Source organism: Pelophylax lessonae, assembly GCF_965119305.1.
Source record: "Pelophylax lessonae genome assembly, chromosome: 5".
Lineage (NCBI taxonomy): Eukaryota > Metazoa > Chordata > Amphibia > Anura > Ranidae > Pelophylax > Pelophylax lessonae.
The window spans coordinates 313,083,657-313,111,362 of NC_138772.1; the positions used below are offsets into that span (position 1 = coordinate 313,083,657).

The following is a 27,706-nucleotide window of genomic DNA, read 5'->3' on the forward strand; positions in this document are numbered from 1 at the left end:
CCTCCTTCTCTCAACCAGGGCATTGAAAATGGGTCGTGGATGGGTATTACAGCATGACAATGACCCAAAACACACGGCCAAGGCAACAGAGGAGTGGCCCAAGAAGAAGCACATTAAGGTCCTGGAATGGCCTAGCCAGTCTCCAGACCTTAATCCCACAGAAACTATGTGGAGGGAGCGGAAAGGTTCGAGTTACCAAACGTCAGCCTCAAAATCTTAATGACTTGGAGAGGATCTACGAAGAGGAGTGGGACAAAATCCCTCCTGAGATTTGTGCAAACCTGGTGGCTAACTACAAGAAAGGTCTAACTTCTCTGATTGCCAACAAGAATTTGGAGTCAAATACTTATTTAATTTATTAAAATGCAAATAAATTGATAACTTTTTTTAAATGTGTTTTTCTGAATTTTTCAGTTGTTATTCTGTCTCTCACTGTTAAAATAAACTTACCATTAAAATTATAGACTGATCATTTCTTTGTCAGTGGGCAAACGTACAAAATCTGCAGGTGATCAAATACTTTTTTCCCTCACTGTACAAGCTTGTCAGAATAGATCCAGCTTCAGACCATCAGCACATCTTATCACACATAGGAACGACCTAGATCCAAAAGGCAAACACATTTCGAGGGACTTGTCTTCTTCCTCAGAGCCAAAGGACCTAAGGCTTTGCGTAGCACTTAAATACCAAAATGATATAGCAAAAATTAATCATTTCATGTTGGTACTTAAGTGCCTTAGGCTCTGAGGAAGAGGACAAGTCCCACAAACTGTGTTAGCCTTTTGGACCTAGATCATTCCTCTGTGTGATAAGATGTGCTAATGGTTTGTAGCTGGATTTATTCTGACAAGCTTATACATATGTTAGCTTGTGAGTATATTACCCATTACTTGAATAATTAATAAAGGATATCTTAGGATAATGTACTAGGCTGGTGCGCCCACTGTTTGTTCTATGATTGCTGTGATTGGGTGAAAGGGGAAGCAGCACACTGATGAGCTCATCTCTGCCACTTTGCTCTTGCCTCCTATCAGCAGGTTGCCTGTAAGCATACAAGCATTGCAGTAGAACTGATAGGCCCCTTGTGCTGCTGCTCCCAATCTTAGTTTTGCTGTACAGGGGCAAAGCTAGAAACTGATAACAGGTCAAATTTAACATTGAGCACATTCAAAATAAAAACCTCAAAAGGTACGACTATAACATTAATAACCATTTGCCGACTGCTCACTGAGCTGCTACTGCGGCAAAGTGACTGGATATCGTCTGGCGACGTAGACCTACGTCAACAGACTCTCCTCTCTCTCGGCGGTGTATTCAGACACAGGGGGAGTCGGGCCAGGGGAGGAGAGGTGGTAATCACCGCCAATCTTTCCCGATCGTCGGGGATCGAGTGAGGAAATCTGCCCACTTGTGTAAACAAAGCGGGTGGATCTCCTATGTGACAGACAGTGACAGATTACAGGATTCAGCATAGCTGAACCTGCGTTCTGTGTCTGTTTCACACAATCCCCTCCCCCCACACTCATCAGTAAGCATGAGGCATACATTTAACCCCTTGATTACCAACAGTGTTAACCCCTTCCCTGCCAGTGTCATTATTACAGTAACAGTGCATATTTATAGCACTGATTACTGTAGTAATGTCACTGGTAGCCCCAAAAGTGTCAAAAATGTCAGTTAGGGGTCCGATCTGTCCACCGCAATGTCGCAGTCCCGCAAAAAAAATCGCAGATCGCCGCCATTACTAGTAAAAAAAAAATAAACAATAAAAATTACAAATCTTTCCCGTAGTTAGTAAACACAATAACTTTTGCGCAAACCAATCAAAATACGCTTATTGTGATTTTTTTTAACCAAAAACATGTAGCAGAAATCAAATTGGCCTAAAATGTTAAAAAATACATTTTGGCCTAAATATATGACAAAAATTGAATATATTTAATATTTTTTAACTCTAAAAGTAGAAAATGTCAATTTTTTCGCAAAATTTTCGCTCTTTTTTTATTAATATCGCAAAAAATTAAAAGCGCAGAGGTGATCAAATACCACCAAAAGAAAGCTCTGTTTGTGGGGAAAAAAAGGAAGTAAATTTTGTTTGGGTACAGGGTTGCATGGCCGCGCAATTGTCAGTTAAAGTCGCGCAGTGCCAAGTGGCCTGGACGTTAAGCAGGAAAATCCTCCGGTGGTAAAGTGGTTAAAAAAAAATCATAAATCTTCAGGTAGTGCAAACACTGACAAAGTTAATTTTAAAACCTCTCTCTATAAAGATATATAATATCTCTCTATATAAAATACCTAGTGATCCTGCCAATCAAAACTCCTAACTCCTGAAGAGTGCTTTGCTCCGCTGGCAACATCTACAAGTATACCCACTGTATGGCCTACTTTTTACATGAGCTGCTCACATTGCTAGTGGCAAATATAATCCTAAAGACCTTGACCTTGAAATCAGCATTTCCAGAAATATTGAGTCCTGCAGGATCTTCAGCTGGTGGTTCCTCTTCAGTTCAGCAACATGAACAGAAGGAAATGTGAGTATTCAAGATCTTTTTTGCAGGGGGGCAAAGTTTCACTTTAGCAATAAAGCTGCTTTAAAAGATGTTGTTATGAAAAGTACACAAATAGGCATGTCTATCTGGCTTCTTTTACTGGGTCACTGATGATGTAACTACTACACATCGGTATTGGAGCTAAATTGTCCTGTCACTTCGACAAACTTTCAACTTCCTATAGATGGTGAAAGTGTATGCTAAACTACACATGTGCCACAGTCAGTGTATAATAAAAATGTTTCCTAGCAGAACTTGTAGAATGGCCAAAGAAACCTTCAAGGTATTCGAGACTTGGGACTGGACACACACACAACAGCAAGATGATAACACTTCTGTCTTCTATACCACCTATTTTCACCCAAAACTCCAAGGCCCTCTGAAGAGCACCAAGAACAAAGGAAAACTGTTACCTAGACTGACAAATTGCAATTTCTGCCACAACAAACAGTTACTAGGGTCAGAATTAGGGATAAATTGTAAGCTCAATGAGCAGGGCCCTCCTATTCCTTCTATATTGAACTATATTGTAATTGTACCATCCCCTTTTATATTATAAAGCACTGCTTAAACTGTTGGAGCTATATAAATCCTGTATAATAATAATGTATAATAATAATAAATAGGAATAATGTGGAATGGGAGGTCAGCAGCGTGACTGTGTGGTGGAAACCATGCATAAAGACAGCATATACCATAAAGATAATGGCAAGGTATCTTCAAAAAACTCTGATAGCAATTTTTTGTTTAGTTTCACTTTAAACTCCGTAAATGATAAACCACTGCATTTTACTTATTTGGCACTTAGAATCTCTTTCAGCTGGGACAGTACCACAAATGATTTAAGAAGTATAAAAAGCAAAATCTGGATATCTATATATCAGAAAGCCCAACCTTTTTTGTGTATAATTTTTTTTTTAAGTATTCAGAGGAAAAACATGCAAAAATTTATAGCAGCAAACAATATAACACCAAAGGGTTTATGAAAGATAGCGGTGTTTTTAGGAGGCACGTTTTAAATTTGTAAGTTGTAAATGCTATTGATGCAATATATTTGGATTTTACTACAGCATTTGACACTTTTTATCATAATAGCCTGGTACAGAACTTGCAAAAAACAAATATATAGGGAGATAATACTTGAGTAAAGATTTTGTTAAAAGGCAGAAGACAAAGTCTAATTATAAACAAAACAGGTTTAAAATGGGCTAGTTAAAAGTGGTCCACCACAAGGTTTAGGGTTGGATTTATTTTTTTCCAATCATTTTATAATATGTTGTATATTTTATTTTATAACAATAAAGGCTTTCTATCTATCTATCTGAAGGGTGAAATATTGCCAATTTGGCTGATGTATTATTTCTAAATTTCATAAGAAAAGTGACATTTTACAGAAGGACTGTGACAAAATGGCAACATAAGCAGCTAAACATAGCAAATACAATGTGATAATGAAAATATACGTTTGTGAATCTTAGCCATTGAAACAACAATTGCCCTTATACCTAGGGGCAAAATAGAGCTGCAGGACTAGGAAATACTATTTAACAATAAGCCTGTTTAACAATAAGCATTGTGCTGCCACTTAACACTGAGACACAGCTAAAAAAAAACTGACATCTTGAAAGGTTCAAACATCGGGGATGGAAAATGTAATGCTAACATATTATTTCCTCTGTAGCAATCACTTGCAAGGCTACAACTAGAATATGGGGGTTCAGCTTTGGGCACATCATTTTAAGGAAGACACAGGATTTTTTGGAAGGTCCAAAGGCAGTCAGCTAAACTGATAAAAAGGATGGAAAACATTTTGAATTTAGAGACTATATAATATTCCATCCTTCGCTGTAAATATATAGCTGTATTTTGTTTACTGATTAACTAAAAGGCTAAACGCCTGTTTATTCTGCCATTCTCAACAACAAGGCTACCTGTTGCTTCCAGGCCACACTAAGCACAAAATCAAATCTGCGGTAGCGGGCTTCCCTTAAACCTACAAGGTGTTATTCCAGCACACAGTGTACCTATAGTATCCTAGACAGCCTGTTATATTACATGCTAACCCTATGCCAAGCCCTGCACAGCCTGGGTGATAGCACACCCCTGGCACAAGTAATTCGGGTAATAGAGCATCTTCAGTTTTAGAGAAAGCAGCGGAACAGACTGTGAGTTAGGTGGGTCTAAGGATATACTTTCTCATTACTGAATTTAGCTTTATTCAGTTTGGTATTAGCAGAAGCAGCAGATCATTATTTGAAGTTTCTGCTCTCAATCTCAATGGTTGGGGAGGTAGAGATGTGGCAGTCATATAACCACAACTAAAACAAAGGCAAACCAGTATTTTTTATGGTGTTTGGACAATTATTTTAAACTGGCATGTCTAAGGAAGTTCTCTTGATTGCTAATATGCCTTTATTTTGTGTAAGTTTTACATCTACACTAACATCAAAGGTTAGAAATAAGTGTTTAGAATACAATTCTACAGTATGAGTCAGCTAAATTAACATATCATTTAAATATATGTCAAGCAAGTATAGTGATTTGGTAAAATTAACTGTACAAAGAACAAGGGGACATCCTTTTACCGTCAGTTTAGAAAGGTGTTCTATAAAGTGGCACACAAAATAAAAAATATCACACACATCCCAATTAAAAAATCCAGAAGTAATGGAGTAAATATGTGATATAATTGAGGCACATCATAGTAATTGGGAGTCTCTCTGTTGCTGTTATTACAGAACTATAGCAAGCCACATTTACTGCCATGTTGTCAGTGTTCACCAGCAACTACTGACTGAATTCAGCATTCCTCATGCACAGAAAAAAGTCAGTGGGGAAGAGCAGCTACAGGCTACTAAAGACACAGTCACATGATTACAGGGAGAGAAAGAAACGGTGAATGGTAACATAGTGCCAACAAATAATACAAGTATGAAACACAGAGAGTAAAATGTAAAAAAGACCATAACAGTGGAAAAGAAAGATATTTAGTCACAGTCTCGCTGATCAAACACATAACAGAGGGTGGCGAAAGAGACAGATAAGAATGGGTAAAGGCCAGGTTTACATCTATCCATGTCTGCTTTTGTTTTTAGTGCATTTTTAAAGAGAGTTGTAATACATTTACATGCATTTTCATTATTCTATTGGACATCGCAATGCATGAAAATGCACAGAAAAACGGACATGCCTCATTTTTTTAACCATAGCACAATGCACTGCAGATGTCTGAACAGCCTCAGTGAATACCATTGCTTTAATATATATATATATATACACACACATATGTATTGTATTATCATTTACAATGCACACGTTAAACTGCAAAGGCGTACATGGGGACGACCCATTCATGTGGGAAGGAATTTTCCATCACTTGAGACTTAATTGGGCCAAATGTGTTTTATATATATATATATATATATATATATATATATATATATATATATATATATTAACTTTCTCTAATCTATAGACAGTGACACTAAGGCTGGATTTACACGGTCCTGTGTGCATGCGGCGCATATAATCGTGCACACCTTGTGATGTGAATGGGCCCATAGGGTTTCCCTTTGTCTTTCACACTAAACTGCAGTGCATAAGTGTGAACCAGCAACATAGGAAATAATAGGATTTCGACTTGACATGCATTTTCAAGCAGCAAAATGCAAGAGTTTTGCCGCATTAAAATGAACAAGTGTGACGAGGCCTCTAAAACCAAACTGCTTGTAGTATTAGATATACAGTGCCTTACGAAAGTATTCGGCCCCCTTGAATTTTTCGACCTTTGGCCACATTTCAGGCTTCAAACATAAAGATATAAAACTGTAATTTTTTGTGAAGAATCAACAACAAGTGGGACACAATCATGAAGTGGAACAAAATTCATTGGATATTTCAAACTTTTTTAACAAATAAAAAACTGAAAAATTGGGTGTGCAAAATTATTCAGCCCCCTTAAGTTAATAGTTTGTGGCGCCACCTTTTGCTGCGATTACAGCTGTAAGTCGCTTGGGGTATGTCTCTATCAGTTTTGCACATCGAGAGACTGAAATTTTTGCCCATTCCTCCTTGCAAAACAGCTCAAGCTCAGTGAGGTTGGATGGAGAGCGTTTGTGAACAGCAGTTTTCAGTTCTTTCCATAGATTCTCGATTGGATTCAGGTCTGGACTTTGACTTGGCCATTCTAACACCTGGATATGTTTATTTGTGAACCATTCCATTGTAGATTTTGCTTTATGTTTTGGATCATTGTCTTGTTGGAAGACAAATCTCCATCCCAGTCTCAGGTCTTTTGCAGACTCCATCAGGTTTTCTTCCAGAATGGTCCTATATTTGGCTCTATCCATCTTCCCATCAATTTTAACCATCTTCCCTGCCCCTGCTGAAGAAAAGCAGGCCCAAACCATGATGCTGCCACCGCCATGTTTGACAGTGGGGATGGTGTGTTCAGGGTGATGAGCTGTGTTGCTTTTACGCCAAACATAACATTTTGCATTGTTGCCAAAAAGTTTGATTTTGGTTTCATCTGACCAGAGCACCTTCTTCCACATGTTTGGTGTGTCTCCCAGGTGGCTTGTGGCAAACTTTAAATGACACTTTTTATGGATATCTTTAAGAAATGGCTTTCTTCTTGCCACTCTTCCATAAAGGCCAGATTTGTGCAGTATACGACTGATTGTTGTCCTATAGACAGAGTCTCGCACCTCAGCTGTAGATCTCTGCAGTTCATCCAGAGTGATCATGGGCCTCTTGGCTGCATCTCTGATCAGTCTTCTCCTTGTATGAGCTGAAAGTTTAGAGGTCAGGTCTACGTAGATTTGCAGTGGTCTGATACTCCTTCCATTTCAATATTATCGCTTGCACAGTGCTCCTTGGGATGTTTAAAGCTTGGGAAATCTTTTTGTATCCAAATCCGGCTTTAAACTTCTCCACAACAGTATCTCGGACCTGCCTGGTGTGTTCCTTTTTCTTTATGATGCTCTCTGTGCTTTAAACGGACCTCTGAGACTATCACAGTGCAGGTGCATTTATACGGAGACTTGATTACACACAGGTGGATTCTATTTATCATCATTAGTCATTTAGGTCAACATTGGATCATTCAGAGATCCTCACTGAACTTCTAGAGAGAGTTTGCTGCACTGAAAGTAAAGGGGCTGAATAATTTTGCACGCCCAATTTTTCAGTTTTTTATTTGTTAACAAAGTTTGAAATATCCAATGAATTTAGTTCCACTTCATGATTGTTCCACTTGTTGTTGATTCTTCACAAAAAATTAAAGTTTTATATCTTTATGTTTGAAGCCCGAAATGTGGTAAAAGGTTGAAAAGTTCAAGGGGGCCGAATACTTTCGCAAGGCACTGTATGTGGTATAGTCGTAAAGGCTGAACGTAAAAACAAACTCTTTATCCATGCAAGACCCCTTTTCTAGCAACTGTTACACCATTCACCATGCAGGAGCAAAGAAATGACCTGATACTTCCAGGTATAGAGAGACTTTATATTAGCCTAAGCAGTCACATGGGGGGGGGGGGGGGTAAGGCAAGAGTTTTTGCCCCATCTAAGTTCCAATTAGAGGGACTCTAACCTTACATAGGCTTCATTTCCTTGCCCCCCCCCCCCCCCCCGCTAAATAAAGGGAAAGTTAGTGTATTTTATTGTGGAAGGGGACATTAAAGCAAAGCACAGATTTCATTCTTCAGTCAGACTTCATCATTTAGAAACAAGATAACAGCACTTCTGTCTCCTATACTACCAACCAAAACTCCATGAACTTTTGGGGATCCCCAAGACTAAAGACTGGAAAACTGTTGCCAAATCTGACAAATTGCAATTTCTGCTGCAATAGGCAGATAATGTGGAGGTCTGCAGCATAAATGTGTTGTAGGCACCATGTTAGACCATCAAAACAGCAAATAACAAAGGAAATAAATGTTCTTGCCGCTTGAGGAATGTAGGCCTAGATTAAGTCAGGCTGTTCAGAAAGCAAAACAGGGCCCTACCTAGCACTTGCTGGGTGTACCTAATAAATGTGGTTGTGAATGTAAGTACTTCATATTGTTATTGTAAATGTTAGTGTATTATTTTCTTGAAATGGCACAATAACATTTCCATCAGGAAGGCTCTGTGAAGATTTCATATATTTGCAGAAATTCTATAAAGTCTAAAAGGGTCACTGTCTTGGCAGATGAATGGCAAAAGCACATTTATTAAAATGGCTTTGCAATCGCTGGATGGGTCTTCTGAAAGTGCAATGCAGAAAACTGCTTTTGCTTTGAAATTGCCTATCTTACTTTAGAAAATGTGTTCAGATTTAGAATCACTACTTATGTGCAGAAATATTTCCTTCAACCAAATTAATAAGAAATACAATTTAAGTGCCCTTTTGAACCTTCCTTCTTGCAACATTGTATTTATGGAGTGTGACTGATTACAGAATGGGAGAGAATTTATTGAAAGAGTTTCTGCTTATGCCTATCCAATTCTGCAAAACAAACACAAATGCCTCCATGCACTAATGTTCTAAATATTGCAGAATGACTTATTGGAACACAGCCTGTCGGTTTTATTGGCACAGAGTATCTAACTGTGACTTACCAGAGACATTATGTCCGATATCACAAGAACGATAAGAAAAAGACTGAAAAGAAACAAAGTTAAATATTATTTCAGCACAAAAAAAAGATATATATACTGATCAATAAACCTTACACTTTACAAAATGTTTTAACAAATACAACCACGTTAGAAGATTACTTAAAGCTTTAAAAAAATCATAACACATAATTTTATTTTTGAAGGCCTTATCGGACCTTAGAGGACATTACTGTACAATTTAGGGACAAAGTCATTTTTAGTTTTAAGGAAATGCATTAAACAAAAATTCAGACATAACACATAATTCTGTAACAAACACACAGTCTAAAATAAACCCAAACCCCTCCTCTGCACTTAAAAGCATTCAAAACAGCCAAGTTTGGCTGTTTTGAATGCTGTCATTTTTTTTAATCTGGCGCCGAATACCGGAAGTGATGTCATGACATCACTTCCGGGTTTTTACATGGAGACCCGAATGCGGCTTTGATCGGGTCTTCTTCTCAGCCGCATCGGTAGTCATTACAAGACAGCCAACCATCGGCTATGGACGGCGGTACCAGGGTGATGCAGCTGCAGGCATCACTTCGGTACAGCACTTTCCTGGATTATCGGCAATATCGGTAACCTCAGGGGCCGATTCTGATATATCAGGGAAAGTGCATATCGGCCCCGATATATCTGCATTGCCGATAATTGGCCGATCCCTACTACAAACCTTCAAATGCAACTCATCCTAAAAAGTTAAAGATCTTGCTTACAGACAGACTTCACTGTACCTGAACTAAAATTGCAGTCATTCTAAGGCAGCCATATTTCATTGTACACAGCAGGATATAGCTCTAATAAATTGTATAATGCTATTCTAAGGAGGATACTGTATTTAGAAAGCTACTCCTATTTATGCATGACAGGCCAGGAAAGAAGCAGATCTTCTAGAAATCAACAGGCATGTTCTGGAAATTTGAAGGAAACATCACCTGGATCCACACTAGACATTGCAAAAATGACTAAATGAAAGTTTCTTTGTGTTTGATTTGTTTTCCTCTTGGAATCACAGTCTGGGGTACTAATTATTGAAATGATTTAATTGTAAGGGATATATATATTATATATATATGTGTGTGTGTGATTTAAAAAGTAGTTCAGCCATTTTAAAGTTATATTGTCTTCCATTTTATTTTGAATTGGCTGTTTAACTATGCTGATAAGTCAGCAGGTCCACATTTAAGCTACAAGACCATTCAGGCCACATATTCTGACTGTATAGTCAAATACTGTATACATTTTTGTTATCAATCATTTGTTTTTATGTACAATGTAATTACAAGGTAATTTTGTAATAATAAAGCTGCTCTCAGCTATTATATTCTCTCCAATGAAGTTTGCCTCCCTGGCCAGGACTACCTCCACCTAAGTGTATGGAGATTCCAGGTTAAAGCAGGTATGTTGAGTGATCAAAATGAAAATATTGATCAAAAGAGAGGATATTGTAAAATAAATTATAAATTCTGTATAAACTGTATTCTGTTTTGTATGCTTTGCCTATGTATTTCACACTGCACTACCAATGTTTTTACTATGTTTGCATTTTTTTTCAGTTCTATAGAATGCCCCTTGTTACCATAAAAGTACAATTGTAATAATAATAATGTGAAACCTACGTAATCATGCGTATAAAAAACTTCAAATGTGCCAAATAAACAGAACATTAATTTGGAAAGATGCTGAGTGTAATTGCATATGCAGTCTGCATACACAATTATGCTCAAAAGTTTGCATACCCTGGCAGAAATCATGACATTTTGGCATTGATATTGAAAATATGACTAATCATGCCAACATTTTTTTTTTTTAAATTTAAAGTGTTTGTAAAGGCTGAAGGTTTTTTATTGTATGCATAAGGGTAAAAAACATTCAGTGTGCAGTTACCCCCCTCCCCAGTACTTACCTGAGCCCAATCTCCCTCCAGCGATGTGCACGAGAGCCTTGGCTCTCCAGGGACTCTCCCTCCTCATTGGCTAAGACAGCAGTGGGAGCCACTGACAATCACAGCCAGTGAGCCAATGAGGAGATAGAGGGGGCGTCGCTTACAGCGATCTGTGTGTGAAAAAACACGCAGAGCTGTAGCTCAGGTACCCCAAGAGAAGAGGAGGATAGTGGCTGCTCTTTGCAAAACTACTGCACAGAGCAGGTAAGTATAATATGTTTGTTATTTAAAAAAAAACAAAACTATTTTTGACTTTAATATAATTTCAAGGATGGCGATCGTTTGAAGACATTTACTATCACATAGTTGTTTGGCTCCTTTATAACGATAACATAATCTGTTTACATCCCCTGGAATGTTTGGCCTTGGCACAGACAAACAAGGTGTCAAATAGATTATAATGGCAATTAAAGGTTTATTTCCCACATCTGTGGCTTTTTTAATTGCAATTAGTGTCTGTGTAAAAAAAAGTCAATGAGTTTGGTAGCTCTCACATGGATGCACTGAGCAGGCTAGATACTGAGCCATGGGGAGTAGCAAAGAACTGTCAAAAGACCTGGGTGACAAGGTAATGGAACTTTCTAAAGATGGAAAAGGATAAAGAAAGATATCTGAAGCCTTGACTATGCCAGTCCACACTGTTCAATCACTTATTGTGGAAAATCCGGGGATCTCCTGATACCAAGCCAAGGTCAGGTAGATCAAGAGAGATTGCAGTCACAACTGCCAGAAGAATTGTTCAGGAAACAGAGAAAAACCCTCAGGTAACCTCAGGAGAAATACAGGCTGCTCTGGAAAAAGACGGTGTGGTTGTTTCAAGGAGCACAATACTTGAACAAAAAATAGCTGCATGATCGAGTTACCAGAAAGAATGCTTTACTGCACCAATGCCACAAAAAAATCTTGGGCAATATATTCATTGGTTTGCCCAAAAGTTATAGCGTCTGCAAACTATGGGATATTTTTATGGAATGTTTTTTTATTTTTTTTACTAGTAATGCTGTTGATGGAACACTGAGTGAAACTTTTGACACTTTTTTGGGGACCAGTGACAGCAATACAGTGATCAGTGCTACAAAATATGTGCTGGCAAAGAAGAATGGGTAAATATTGCAAAATCTAGATGTACAAAGTTGGTAGAGACATATTCCAACAGACTAAAGGCTGTATTTAAAGCAAAAGGTGGTCCAACAAAATACTGACATAAGGGGGGGGGGGGTGATCCTTTTTCCAACTCTTCTAACAAGTGATTCTGTTTCTGAATTTTTTTCTGACATGTTGGTGTTGTATTTTTCACTTGGATGTTATAAGTTGAACCAGTAAATAAAGATGGATAAAACAAAAACTGTGGCTGCTCCTGATGATGTCACTCTGACGAAATGCTTAGAGCGTAATCACGTAATTTCTGCTTTGGTTGGAACGCACATCCAGCGGTTGGAACACATTTCGGAAGTCCACCGCTAGATGAGGAAGTTGCGGTCCCTAATACATGTATGCTCGTTTACCTGCTTTTGTGATGTGAACCTTTCTTAATTTAAATAAAGTAAAGATATTTTACAATACTTCACTATATGAGGCTCTTCTCCTTATATATGGTCTGGATCTACCCTCAAATAATTTTTGGATGTTGATGTTACACCGATCCCATTGAGTGTATTATTTACCCTTGAGAGATGATCTGATCGGAAGACTGCAGCTATTGGTACCAGGGTCCAGGATCCCTACCTTATAGGATTGAATCCCTGTATTACAACACACTGGTCACCCCTGTAGGGGTATATAGCTCTGGTGAGTGCGGGCTTAATTGAGAGGGGAGCACTAGATTCCTTACCTGCACATCCAGATCTGATCACAAGAACCACCCAATCAATTTTTTTGGACTTTGCACCAATAATCACTATATGGGCTTTTATTTATTTATTACTACCTCAGTCACTTATTAACTCAGGAACACCCATCAACAACTATTTGTGGCTGCCCAATTGGGCAGATGGCCAAGTGGGGTTGAATTGCACTAGTCAATTTATTGCTAATTCTGTTACAATTACACATTTTTTCACTTGTTATTTTTATCCCCTGTGAGTTATTTATCAAGTGACCTTTGTTGATTTTTCACTTCATATCAAGTGTAGAGCACTTATAGATATTTATTTGTGGTGATTTATTGATACTTTTGCAATATCATAAGCACTTTGCTGCATTACTACTTAACTCTTTGCTGCACTACTGCCACTTTTATACATATATTGATTTATTTATTGGGAACCTCTGCAATACCAGAAAGCACTGTTCGCACTACTACTTGACACTTTGTTGCATTATTGGCACCTTTATATTTAATTGTTAAGTGTAGTAATCAGGCTAAACGATTACCTATAGCGCTTGCTGAAATACAACCAATGTAATAAATACGCATGAAAAAATATATAAATCAATAAATGGTACCGTGATAAATCTAGGTGATGATAAAAACCATGAATCTACACACGAAAATAATGTTAAACCAAGTCCATAAGTTGATATCTTCCAAAGAAATTAATTGTGTTAACAAATAGTCCAATGAATGGTATGAAAGTTGTGTATTAAATAAATAAATAAAGTGCCAGTGCTCCTTTTTCTTCTTCCAAAAATGGCCCTTCACCATGGAAAATAAGTGAAATTCAGACTCACCAGAAAACGTGGGTCTTATATGCCTTACGGCATTAAGACCAGCCGTGCTTTGGAGACAATCTCCAGATAGAGAAATGTCCCTCCTGGTGGATCTCGATGTCCCTTCTCCAGTACCACTTCTGCTGCCGGCTTTCTCCGAGGGGATGTAGTCCCAACGCGGATCAGCGGATCGATGGTCCTCCTGTTAAGGGTCACCTCCGGCCACAGGGTATAAAAGGGAATAAAGACCCGGATAGTGCAGTCGAGTGGAGAGCGGCACTTCCGGGCCCTCGGCGCTTAGTGGAACGCAAGCCGGAAGTGCCGCTCTCCACTCGAAGCCCTCGTGTATTACGGCGTTTTTTGCATGTGTATGGACTGCTACCTCATGTTTTTAGCATGCTGGTTTGGACTTTTTACCATGCTTTGATGTTTTGTGATTTTGATCTGAATTTAAATCCACTTTTATACTTATTAATTTTTTGGGACTGCATGTATTTTGGAGTGACCGGGGGTGTGCAATAAATCAACTACTCATATACAGTACTGCACTATCCGGGTCTTTATTCCCTTTTATACCCTGTGGCCGGAGGTGACCCTTAACAGGAGGACCATCGATCCGCTGATCCGCGTTGGGACTACATCCCCTCGGAGAAAGCCGGCAGCAGAAGTGGTACTGGAGAAGGGACATCGAGATCCACCAGGAGGGACGTTTCTCTATCTGGAGATTGTCTCCAAAGCACGGCTGGTCTTAATGCCGTAAGGCTTATAAGACCCACGTTTTCTGGTGAGTCTGAATTTCACTTATTTTCCACGGTGAAGGGCCATTTTTGGGAAAAAGAAAAAGGAGCACTGGCACTTTACTTATTTATTGGGGTTTTGCCCGTGATAGGTTATTCAAAAAACAAGTGCCACATCCCTAAATTTGAATACAGAAGAAAATTCCCCTATGTTTGGGATTTTGTAGGCACATAGATAGACAGATTCAAAAGATCTAAGCAAAAATTATAATATTTATTTAAAGTGACAAACATAGGATAATAAATGTTAAAAACATGACAGGCAAAATGTATGCATCAAGAATATATAATTGTGACCGTGAGGTGGTGAAGATATCAGTCCAATATATTTCGGAAAATCAATTTCCTTCTTCAGGGACGGGTCACATTGAAAGTTTTCTAATAATAACAAAGACAACAATATAATTAAGCCTATTGCATGTATTACATAAATTCATCATATACAGTGTAACTATTGCATTCAAGGCATGATGTCATATAAATATATTTGTTAGATTTGTTATTTCTTTCTATCCCTTTCAATGGGGGGCTCCCATAAAAACAACATAAGTCTGACATACTGGTTTCCCCCCAATCTTTTGGGATATATGAACATCAGTGACTGTGGATTCCCACATATGCGGTTATTCGGTTCTGCTTTTAGCTACTCTACAGGCTTTTCATGTATGACAAGAATAATTATGTAAGTTTTCCCCTTTTTTTCTGTTTAACTGTTTGAAAGGGATAGAAAGAAATAACAAATCTAACAAGTATATTTATATGACATCATGCCTTGAATGCAATAGTTACACTGTATATGATGAATTTATGTAATACATACAATAGGCTTAATTATATTGTTGTCTTTGTTATTATTAGAAAACTTTCAATGTGACCCGTCCCTGAAGAAGGAAATTGATTTTCCGAAATATATTGGACTGATATCTTCACCACCTCACGGTCACAATTATATATTCTTGATGCATACATTTTGCCTGTCATGTTTTTAACATTTATTATCCTATGTTTGTCACTTTAAATAAATATTATAATTTTTGCTTAGATCTTTTGAATCTGTCTATCTATGTGCCTACAAAATCCCAAACATAGGGGAATTTTCTTCTGTATTTTATTTATTTATTACACAACTTTCATACCATTCATTGGACTATTTGTTAACACAATTAATTTCTTTGGAAGATATCAACTTATGGACTTGGTTTAACATTATTTTTGTGTGTAGATTCATGGTTTTTATTATCACCTAGATTTATCACGGTACCATTTATTGATTTATATATTTTTTCATGCGTATTTATTACATTGATTGTATTTCAGCAAGCGCTATAGGTAATCGTTTAGCCTGATTACTACACCTCACAATTGCACTAGCACTTTCTATAGCAGCTGCTATTTATTTATAAATAATTGAATGTTTACTAGATTGCACGATTTTTAATTTATATATTCACTTGATCACCATAGAACTAGGCCTATTAAATTAACTTAGGTAACCCACTGGCGCAGGTAATATACTTTGTATATATTTTTTCTCACACCTTTATATTTAAGTTTTATGTGTATGTATTCAATTCCATATTATGTGATGTTTTTATAAGCTAACAAAACCATATGAGGGTTTACACATTTTAACACCAGTTTGCAAGACCCTAAGTGGATATACTAATCTAGGCAGCGCCATTTACCTCTCCCTCCATTTCCTATATACTATATATAACCCTTTAAGGGCTATATTTAAGGTAGGCTGCAGCCTGACCTTTCATTCTGTAGCGTGGATTCCTTCACTTTATAAAAACTGTATCTTTGTCTTCATTTCAGTTATTATTTTAAAGGGAGTGATTCTTTTCTATACCCACTGTGTGTGTGTGTGTGTTTGTGTATATATAAATATATATCAGTCTTTTTCTGCAAATGTAACTTAAAGCATGAATAATTCGCTTTCAAAGTGTGTTTCGAATCCGACATAAAGACATTTGTGCAGCTACAAGCACACAAGCATGCCAGAATGTTGCAGAAACAATGTTCTCTTATTTTGGATACAGTTCAGTTACGGATATAAACAAAAATCTGGAAGACAGACTGTGACAACCACATGTATTCTTTTTGTGTATTAAAAAAAAAAAAAACACAAGTTAATTAGAGAGAAAGCAATTTCACATAACAGCTTTACTACACAGATAATCATTTTGAAAAGTAAATATACTTTTTAAAAAAGTGTCTACTTTAAATTCAGCTAAATCTACCAAGCATGCCATCCATCTATCCTTAAGTGAAGCTTATGAAGTTTTGTAATAATTTTTGACAGCTTGCATACAATACAATTATGGAGAACTGTCCTTAATGAAGTTTTAATATAAAAAAGAGTTAGGCTCCATTCACACTTGTGCAACTTAAAAATGTGTGGGATTTCCATTGTGACTTTACCGTGTGACCTGATGCGATTTTGATGCGTCTTTGGATGAGTGTGACTCAATGAAAAATTTGTTAGCTTTCTTTATTTTCGAATGAATTCCAAATTTTCAGAAGGATCGGAATTCGAATCTGTTAAGCATTGACAGATTTGAATGCTGTGTAAATAGTTGTCAAGAAGCGGGCGGGAAGCCAGCTGCCAGGTCCTCAACAACCGATGACTGATCAGCTGTCAGTGAGTTTCCCCACTAACAGCTAAATGTGATAAAAAGAACGACGGCAATTAAAAAAAAAAAAAAAAACGGCATGGGGTCCCCTCCCAAATCCATACCATACCTTATCCAAGCATGCAGCCCAAGAGGTCAGGACGGGGGGGGGGGGGACAGGGGGGTGATCGAGCACCCCCCCTCCTGAACCATACCAGGCCACATGCCCTCAACACAGGTGGGTGCTTTAGGGCAAGGGGGCTCTGCCCCCCACCTCAAAACACCTTTTCCCCATATTGATGGGGTTGTGAAGGTCTGCGGGCAGGGACTTATCGGAGTCCGGAAGCCCCCTTTAACAAGGAGGCCCCCTTTATGTGAATGGGTAAGGGGTACTCATTCACCAAAAAAGTGAGTAAACACAGTACACCAGTTTTTAAAAAATTATTTTCTATTCTATTTTATAGAAAAAAAAAATCACCCTGAAGTAGATCCATCATCAATCACGCCGCCCACCGCACTGCCGATCAGAAGAAAAAAAAAAAAAAACTCCTGTCCCAACCAATGCTCCCGCTGACTGCCTGCTCTGCTGTGTGACAGCTCTTAAATGCCTAAGGGCCAGGACCGCCTGGTGACATCACCAGGAAGCACCGCCCCCTTGTGACATCACCAACCCAGCATACCATCAGTCGATGATGTTACAAGGGGGCGGTGCCACCCAGTGACCCACCCTTTAGGTATATAAGAACTGTCACATGGCGAAGCAGGCAGACCAGAGAAACGTTAGTCTTGGCCAGAGGTTTTTTTTTTCTTTTTTCTAGTCAGGAGTGCGGCGTGATTGACAATTTTTAAAACATTTTTAATAAAGGAATTGTCAAAAACTGGTGTATTGTGTTTAATCACTTTTTAGGTGAATGGGTGGGGGAGGGGGGGATCTGGGCACCTTCTTGTTGAAGGGGGCTTCCAGATTCCAATAGGCCCACCACCTGCAGACCCCACAACCACCACCAAGGGTTGTGGGGAAGAGGCCCTTGTCCCCATCCACATGGGGCAAGGTGCTTTGGGGGCACTGGAGCAGAACCCCCCCTACTCCAAAGCACCCCCCAATGTTGAGGGCATGTGGCCTGGTATGGTCAATAAAGGAATTGTCAAAGTCTGGGTTTACTTACTTTTTACACTTTTTTTGGTGAATGGATACCCCATACCCATTCACATGGGGGGGGGGTCTGGGATCTGGGGGCCCCCTTGTAAAAGGGGGCTTTCAGATTCCAATAGGCTCCCACCCACAGACCCCTACAACCCCACCAACACATGGGGACAAGATGCTCTGATGTGGGAGAGCATGTGGCCTGGTATGGTTTAGGAGGGGGGGCGCTCGCTCCAGGCTCTATGCCAGGCTGCATGCTCAGAGATGGGTCTGGTATGGATTTGGGGGGGCATGCTTTTTTTTTAAATTATGGTATGCTTGGGGGGGGGGGACCCTATGCTGCTTTTTTTTTTTTTTTTTACATTCACCTGTCAGTGGGGAAAATCTCTGACAGCTGATAAATCATCAGTTATTATGGATGCGCCGACCGGCTTCCCAGCCTGCTCCTTAACACCTTGGCTATTCTTCACACAGAATTTGAATCGGTCGATCAATTTTCGCCCGATTTGAATTCCAATTGTTCTGAAAATGTGGAATTCATTATATAATAAAGAAACCTAATGAATTTTTAATTTATGCACAAGTCAAACTCATCCAAAATCTCATCAAATCCCATCTAAATGATGCAGGTGCGTCTTTCTTGAAACTTTTGAGGGTTTACATTGAGGTCTATGGACCTCAAGTCGCATGAAAGTCGAACCAAAGTAGTACAGAAACTACTTTAAAGTTACACAGATATAAACGCTACTCATAGGGAAACATGCAGTGAGACTTGCCATGCCATTTTGGGGTCCAAAGTGGTATGACAAGTGGCACAAGTGTGAATGGGTCCTTAAAGGCCCAATTTGCCCAAAAGTAAAAGTTAGACCTATTCTAGAGGGCCATAATGGCACTTGTGGGTCTGTGGTAAGGACAGCAACGTCATAAGAGGCAGCACCAAGCCTCAAAATAACTGGATTATTGTACTTGCCTGTAAATACATTTCTTGCAGTACATCATAGGACAGAGTACAGGCTATATATTTAATGGCTCACAAAAAAAGCCAGCACATGTATACTCATATACTCATATAATCATGAGTCATGATTAAGGCCATTACTGGGTGAAACTTGTTGACATTTTGTGGCTGTTGTTATGCATACATACTGAATAAAGTCTATGCTTGCAGAGTATACACTGTGGTTGCAGCTTTCTTTGTGGTTCGATTCGGTCGAGGCTTCAGCTACCTCAGCCTGGGCACCGTTGTCACAGTCGCGGGATAAAGCGAGAGGTAGTAGCACCAACTTGTTTGCTGTATAAATCATGACTATCTGGGTTATCCACTACCTATAGGTGAATGGATACTGGCAGAAGCAAACAGACCCCCTTTATATAACTCCTCCCACACAGGAAAACCCTCAGACTTGTAGCTAGCAATGAATACCCAGAAAGAGGGGTGGGTATTAGTACCCAGGCTTTTGACAGCTCCATTTGACAGTTCTTTTGAGGGTTATGGGGTGGCTCTCTGAAAGTTTCTCTGGATCTTGTCACTGGTATCTACTGCCTCAACATGAGTTTGGGACCATTACTACTACTGACGGGCTCACATTGAGTTAATTCTATGCCTGTTTCACAGTGAAGCTTGTGAGTGCATTACCATTGTTTGTTATTTCTGTTGGTTAACAAAGCCCCCCCCATACAATATTCAATTTTAATTGCACGGATTCAGTTCTGATTTTTAGCAAGTGAAGTGCAGATTTTTTGTTCTTTTTTTATATTTTAAAGTTGGACTTCTGTTTGTCAAAAAAGCAATATTCTTGTAACGAAACTTGGTTTTATTTATAAAGACATTATACTGTACTAGACATTAAGCCCGTTAAATTACCAGGCGCTAGAACATATGTGGTCAAACATTTGTAAAAACAGACTTGTTCCAGTAAGGCGTACTTTGCTACTAAAGTCAGTTTGCTTATAAATGTCTCTTTATTAGCGTGTCTATGTTCTGCGTTTTTTTTTTTTTTTTTTTTTTTTTTACAGTAATGCACTTACAGTGGTAGATTTCAATCAGGCAATGTCCCTTTAACAGCATTTCTACAGTCGCAGAATTATTTTGCTGAGTGTGACAGTTTTTTTCCTCTGTTTAAATGATCCTTTTCCTGACAGCAACAGCTTTTTTCCTTTAAAAAAAGAATCATGGCTCTATTCGCTTTTTTCACCACAATAATTACAGTCAAAGGGTTTGCCAAGTATAAGTTTCCTCATGCAATTCCAAGTATAAGTTTCCTCATACAATGTCCTTTTAATATCTTTAAGTCTCTCCCTCATCACCCTCCTTGTCCGACCTGTCACGCACTGTGCACTGCTTCCCTGTTGCTCTAGAAATCCAATCTAGTGTCCCCATCGGAGTGCCTCCTTACATCAGTGTCCCCATCAGAGTGCCTCCTTACATCAGTGTTCCCACCGGAGTGCTCCCTTACATTAGTGTCCCCATCGGAGTGCCTCCTTACATCAGTGTCCACATTGGAGTGCCTCCTTACATCAGTGTCCCCATTGGAGAGTGTTCCCTTACATCAGTGTCCCCACTGGAGAGTGCTCCCTTACATCACTGTCCCCATCGGAGTGCTCCCTTACATCAGTGTCTCCATTGGAGTGCTCCCTTACATCAGTGTCCCCATAGGAGTGCCTCCTTACATCAGTGTCCCCATCGGAGTGCCTCCTTACATCAGTGTCCCTTTATGTGTCCGGGTCAGAGTTCCCCTGTATGAGCCCCAGTTAAAGTGCCCCTGGTCAGAGTCCCCCTTTAATAATGCGGTCAGAGTCCCCCTTAATAATGCGGTCAGAGCCCTCCTTAATAATGCGGTCGGAGTTCCCCTTAATAATGCGGTCAGAGTCCCCTTTAATAATGCGGTCAGAGTCCCCCTTAATAATGCGGTCAGAGTCCCCATTAATAATGCGGTCAGAGTCCCCCTTAATAATGTGGTCAGAGTCCCCCTTAATAATGCCGTCAGAGTCCCCCTTAATAATGCGGTCTGAGTCCCCTTTAATATTGCAGTCCGAGTCCCCTTTAATAATGCGGTCAGCGTCCCCCTTTAATAATGCGGTCAGAGTCCCCCTTAATAATGCGGTCAGAGTCCCCTTTAATATTGCAGTCCGAGTCCCCTTTAATAATGCGGTCAGAGTCCCCCTTTAATAATGCGGTCAGAGTCCCATTTAATGTGCCCCGATAAGAGCTGTGTTTGTGTTCTCTAATCAGACAATATTCCCATATATATATATATATATATATATATATATATATACACACACACATATATATATATTTTTTTTTTTAATTCTTCCATTTATATATTAAAAAAAAAAAAATATATATATATATAATTGTTTTTTAATATTTAGACCAGGACTTCCCAAACTGTGGGTCGCGACCCACAGTTTGGGAAGTCCTGTTTTAAGGCATAGATCATTTGTGTATTCTGATTTATATTTATACAGATTTATATCCCATCTAGAAACAGTTTTTTTTTTAATATACTTTATTTTTATGTAAAATATATCAAAACAAATACTTAATCTGAGTACATTATACCCTGTACTTCTATAGGCCGCATAACAATACAGTCCAATCATAAAACACAGTACAAAATGTCAGCTTCACAGAGTAGTGAGACGCCTCCTACTCTCTCTCTCTACTTATCTGCTATGTAACCCCGATGGTGTACACAGAGCCTATGTGTGCTGCTGAGCAGATAACTTCTACTGTCTGATTGGTAGGTGGGAGTGGTTGATGCAAATTACCCACAAAACTGCAGAGCTGATCACATGCTGAAGTGCCATGCTGTATTTATTCTTTTCTAATATATATATATTGTGCAGAATGAAATGTAAAGTCTTTAATATATATGTGCATTATGAAGTACATTGAATACAACATTTAAATGGCTTTTATTGTTCATGACAGAATTCATCAACGTAATGTGAAAAGGCAGTTGTTATGGGCTGGCAGCAGTGACTGCTGGCAACCCACTCAGATGCGGGTGGGTTGCGACCCACAGTTTGGGAAGTCCTGCCCTAACAGACTGAAGTAGGGCGGGGCGAAGTCTTTGCGCTCCAAGTCCCAACGGCTGTCCGTGGGGCACATGCGCAGTAGGGCAATCCCAAGGACACAGGGACTGGACGCAGAGACACTTGGACTTTATTATATTAGATATCACAACGGCTAAATCTGTGTCTGTAGTGCATGTACAAAAACCTTAATACCATAAATAATAACGTGCTATTAGAATTTTACTCCAGGAGTTTGGAGATTCTGGAGAAATGCTTAAATAATGCATTACAATTTAACAAAACCCAATAAATTTTAGTCGATTAAAATGTACTGGAGATTTTAGTCAACTAAAACAAATCAAATGACTAAAATAGGACTAAAACTAAAAGGACATTTTAGTCAAAAGACTATGACTAAAACTGAATTGAAATTTGATGTAAAAATGATCACTGACATAAATTTTGCCTTCTATGCTCGCCAAAGCTGCAGCCAAGTCATCCTTAGTGACATAAACTGAGGTTGATGCACCTGTGATGGCCACAATAACAGACGCAGCAGCTCAGATGCACCTGTCACATCTGGTCTATCTGGAGATACCAACTCAGCAGGATCACAACCAGACTCTTCAGGACCTGTTGGCTGTGCTCCCACCCAGTGCTGTATCTTGGCCTAGGCCAACAAAGCCCAGGCCTAGGGCGGCACTTTGCAGGGGGGCAGCAAAAAATCTGCACCCCGAAAGAAAAAAAAAACAGCCTTCTCCCGCCTCCTGCACAAAAAAGGTCCCCACCAGCTTGCGCTACACTTTAAGTATAGTGCCAGTCTTATGGGGCAAATTGGGCTGGTAGACAGGGTCCAGAAGGCAAATCAGTCTGGCACCCCCATAAAGCGGTCACACTGCTACCTGTGGGTATGATAATACCGACCGGTGAGGACATTCAGACAGACCGCAGGCCGCCGACCACACTTAATACAACTGGCCCGACAGCCGCCAATGCTAATAAGCGTGGCACTGCAGCCTAATGCTTTGCCTACCCTCCTCCACCCCCAGGTATGGCAGGCATCATGTTAATAATATAATTTAATTTCTTTAAACATCCTTGTCCTTAAGCGAGCATATTGAGTTGCATCATATACATGCAACACTGATGGGTGCTAATAGGTTGCACTGATGGGCACTAATATGTTGCACTGATGGCCACTGATAAGGCGGCAATGGTGGGTATTGTTAAACTGCATGGATGGGCACTAATGAGGCTGCAATGATAAGGCAGGACTGATATGCTGCACTGATCGGCACAGATGAGGCTGCGCTGATGGGCACGAGGCAGCACTGATACGCTTGACTCATGGGGCTGCACTGATATGCTGCCCTGATGGGCACTTATATGTTGCACTGATGGGAACTAATAGGCTGCACTGATGGCCACTGATGGGGCTGCGCTGATGGCCACTGATGAGGCGGCGCTAATAAGCTGCACTGATATGATGCACTGATAGGCTTCACTAATGGACACTGATAGGCTGCAATGGTGGCCACTGATGGGGCTGTACTGATGGCCACTGATGAGGCCACACTAATATGCTGCACTGATGAGGCTGCACTGATGGGCAGTAATGAGGCTGGACTGATGGGTACAGATGAGGCTGAACTTATGGGAACTGGTGACACTGCACTGATGGGTCTGTGGTTGTGGTTTACAGATGACAAGGCGGGTCATAAACAGGAAGGGGTGTGACCCTTACAGGAAGAGGTGGGTCATATCTAAATTAGGGGGTGCCCAAGTTTAGTCAGGCCTAGGGCAGCACAAAACATGAAAACACTGCTCCCACCTTCCTGCTTTCTGGAAAACATCCTAAGCTTGCAGTGAAATGAACAGAGCCTGAGCCCTCCGGCAACACCACTCAGCTGAGAGGATCGATCAGCCATAAAAATCAACAACATAGCAAAACCTGGGGGGGACTACCCTGCTGTCAGTGCCTTTTCCCTAATGATGGCTCATGTGGCCCAATAACAGGTAATAAATCCACAGGTGCATCTGCCTGGCCTGACAGCAAACAAAAGCATGGGAGGGCACTGGCTTCATATCTCTCTACAAAATGGCCACAGACTCCACCTCCCAATGATGATGCATTTCTGCTTCCGCATGCTGACCATGGCCACAGAAGCTAAACCACCAGAGGTCCCACAGGGGAATCACATTCAAAATAAGGCAGACAGAAAAAAAATGATCTCAACTCCAGCTCACAGATGTAGCAGCCCAGGAACAAAAAAAAAAAAAAACAGGGAAAGAAGGCCAGCGCTGGAAAGGCACCATAGACAGCTATCTGTGATCCCCCTCAAGAGCTTTAAACACCACATGGACACTCACCTTATCTTGCCACAGGATCCTGTCCACAAACACAGACTCAACCTTTACCCATCACTGCAGGCTGTGTCACATCTGACCTTCGGGGACTCAATCCCCCCTTCTTTGGGGACCACTACCCTGGACCTGTAAAGTATCCTGGTGGAAATGCCTTGGTCAGTAAACAACTTCACAAGGTTCCGTATACCTAGGGTTAGGCACCGAATGGCACATTACAGGCAATCCCTGCAGAGAAACATCAATCCATTGCAGCGGGGGGCCATGGTACCATCCACATTAGCATCCTGGCAGTAGGAATGGACCCGGTCAACCAATCTCCTGATGTTTACTGCAATCATTTGAGAATGTGGTAACTTTGCACATCAAATTGAATTTCAGTGACCAATACCTTTAAGACACTGGTGAAAAAAGCAAGGGATTTTCCAGTGTAGGGGAGGACCTCCTGTCTGTTTCTACCAGTGTCTAGTCACCTGTAGGAGGTGCATAACCCAGATAGGCGTTTATTATAGCCTGCTCTGTGTCCTGTGATTAATAACTTTTTACTTATTTTATTCCCCTAATCTGAAGGAATCAGAAGGTTTTTAGTAAATCAGGAAACATTAAACCACTTAACCTTTGATTGTTTGATCATTTATTCAGTTAAATAGAAATCTTTTAAAGCAGACCAAATGCTGCTTCAAACATGACCTAATCACGTAACACACAAGCTGTGGAGTTTGCACAAAAGGGCCCCTTAATACAGTACAGCTCTGGTCAGATCACTTGCTGACATCTTATATCAGTGGACTCAAAGTAAAGCTGGATACACACTATCCAACTTTTGTGGTTAGATTTCCTTCAGATTTACCTTTTCTATGTAGTGCAAGGGCCTGCCAGATTGCATACAAATTGAAAGTGTTTAGGTTTGACCTCATGTTATATGGTTTTGGTAAGTCTAAAGGAAAAAGTCTTCAGAAAATCTTATAGTGTGTATGGCCCATAAGGCTTTCCTGTTTGAATCTGTGCAGGGAACCTGATTACTGGATTAGGATTCATGGCCAGCAGTATCTGCATCAGTGGTCAAAATAAGAACTTGCTGGAGTACCCACAGTAGGGTGGCCTTGCCTGTTTTGATCAGCCCAACCTGAGTCAGTGGGCTGTTTAAATTATTTTTGCACTCTCGCTACCTTGCTTAAACTCATATCAAAGACCCTTCGCCTCTTGGATGCCCTTTTTTTCATTGGCACCTACAGTGACTTGGCCACTTCTAGTCTCCTGCGACTCTCGTCAGCATCAGTTGCTTGGAATTGTTAGGACACAAGGCCTTGCCTCACTTTAGGCCTAGTTGTTTTCCACTGCACAGTGCAACCTGTCTTTTCAAAGACACATAGAGGACAGTCCTACTGCAACTGTTGACCTTAGTTCATACTCCTCCATTGTTGATAAGGGCAACGCCTGCAACATAGTACCTGAGACCCCTATTACTAAAAGGTTATCCTCACCTGAGTATTAAGTAATGCAGCAATCTGCTTGCAGAGGTTCTAAGCACACTCTGGCACCTTCCAGAGCAGAATTCAATTCTGACCCTTTTAGCCTTACACCTTTACAGTCTTCACAGCCTTCTCCTGAAGAGCCTATATTTAAACAAGTTCCTTATGGCATAGCTTTACCAGGAGTCCTCGATACTTTTATGCAGTGCATTCTACTCAGCAATTGGAGGATCAGCCTGCTGTTCCAGACTTAGGATCTTTGAAAGTTCTTGCACGCTTATTTCAATACAGGAGATCTTGGGATACGGTGGAAGAAGCAGTACATAACAAAAACATACATCTTATTCTTTTTTTTTTTTTTTCCAAAAATCATACATCTTATTCTACTTGCCCAGTATAAAATGGCTGTAAGCTTAGGATGACACATGAAAAGAATTGCAACCCTGTCAGCACAGCGAATTAAAAAAAAATTATGTTATGTTGTTTTTTTTTTTTCAATTTTGTGCATTTTTTATGCAACCCTAAAAAAAATAACAGACAACAATTGAAAAAAAATATATAAACATTAACCACTTAAGCCCCGGAGGATTTGGCTGCTAAACGACCAGGGGGTATTTTGCGATTCGGCACTGCGTGACTTTAACGGACAATTGCGCGGTCGTGCGACGCTGTACCTAAACTAATTTGGCGTCCTTTTTTTTCCCACAAACAGAGCCTTCTTTTGGCGGTATTTGATCACCTGTGCGATTTTTTGATCACGCGCTATAAACAAAAAAAGAGCGTAAATTTTGCAAAAATAGCAATATTTTTCCCTTTTTTTATATGAAATTCCCCCCAAAAAAAATGTTAAAATCAAAATTTTTTAACATTTTCGGCCAATTTGTTTTATGCTACCTATGTTTGGTAAAAAAAAATCGCAAAAAGCGTATTTTGATTGGTTTGCGCAAAAGTTATTGCGTTTACTAACAAAGGGAAAGATTTTTGTCATTTTTGTTGTTTTTTTTTTTAACGCGTAATGGCGGCGATCTGCGATTTTTTTTGCGGTACTGCGACATTGCGGTGGACAGATCGGACCCTTGACTGACATTTTTGACACTTTTGGGGTTACCAGTGACATTTCTACAGTAATCAGTGCTATATATATGCACTGTTACTGTAAAAATACACTGGTAGTGAAGGGGTTAACTTTATTTGAGAGGGAGGGGCTGTGTGTGTCCCTAGGGGCGTGATTCTAACTGTGATTGGCTGTGGCTTCAACTGTATGCAGAGTGATCAACGGATCTACATAGTAGATCCATATGATCATCTCTCATACAGAGGGGAGAATGACAGGCAGCTTGTTTACACAAGCTGCCTGACTTTCTCCCTCTCCCCCGCCGATCGCAGAGTGGCCGGCGGACATCGGGTCCGCCGGTCACACGCGCGGGGGGGTCCGTGACCATGCGGGAGCGCGCCTCCGGCGGCGCGCGCTCGCTCCCTAGACCCTCAGAAGCTAGTGACGTAGCC

General features: G+C 40.0%; 1 protein-coding gene across 1 annotated transcript in view; it reads right to left on the reverse strand.

Annotated features, from left to right (window-relative positions):
* The window catches only part of PIGN (phosphatidylinositol glycan anchor biosynthesis class N), a 710,925-nt gene that overhangs the window by 63,036 nt on the left and 620,183 nt on the right, over positions 1-27,706 (reverse strand). Inside the window, exon 27 of the mRNA XM_082259251.1 lies at positions 9,150-9,192. Within this exon, the coding sequence (XP_082115377.1) occupies positions 9,150-9,192 (43 nt within the window). The remainder of the gene's footprint in view (positions 1-9,149; positions 9,193-27,706) is intronic.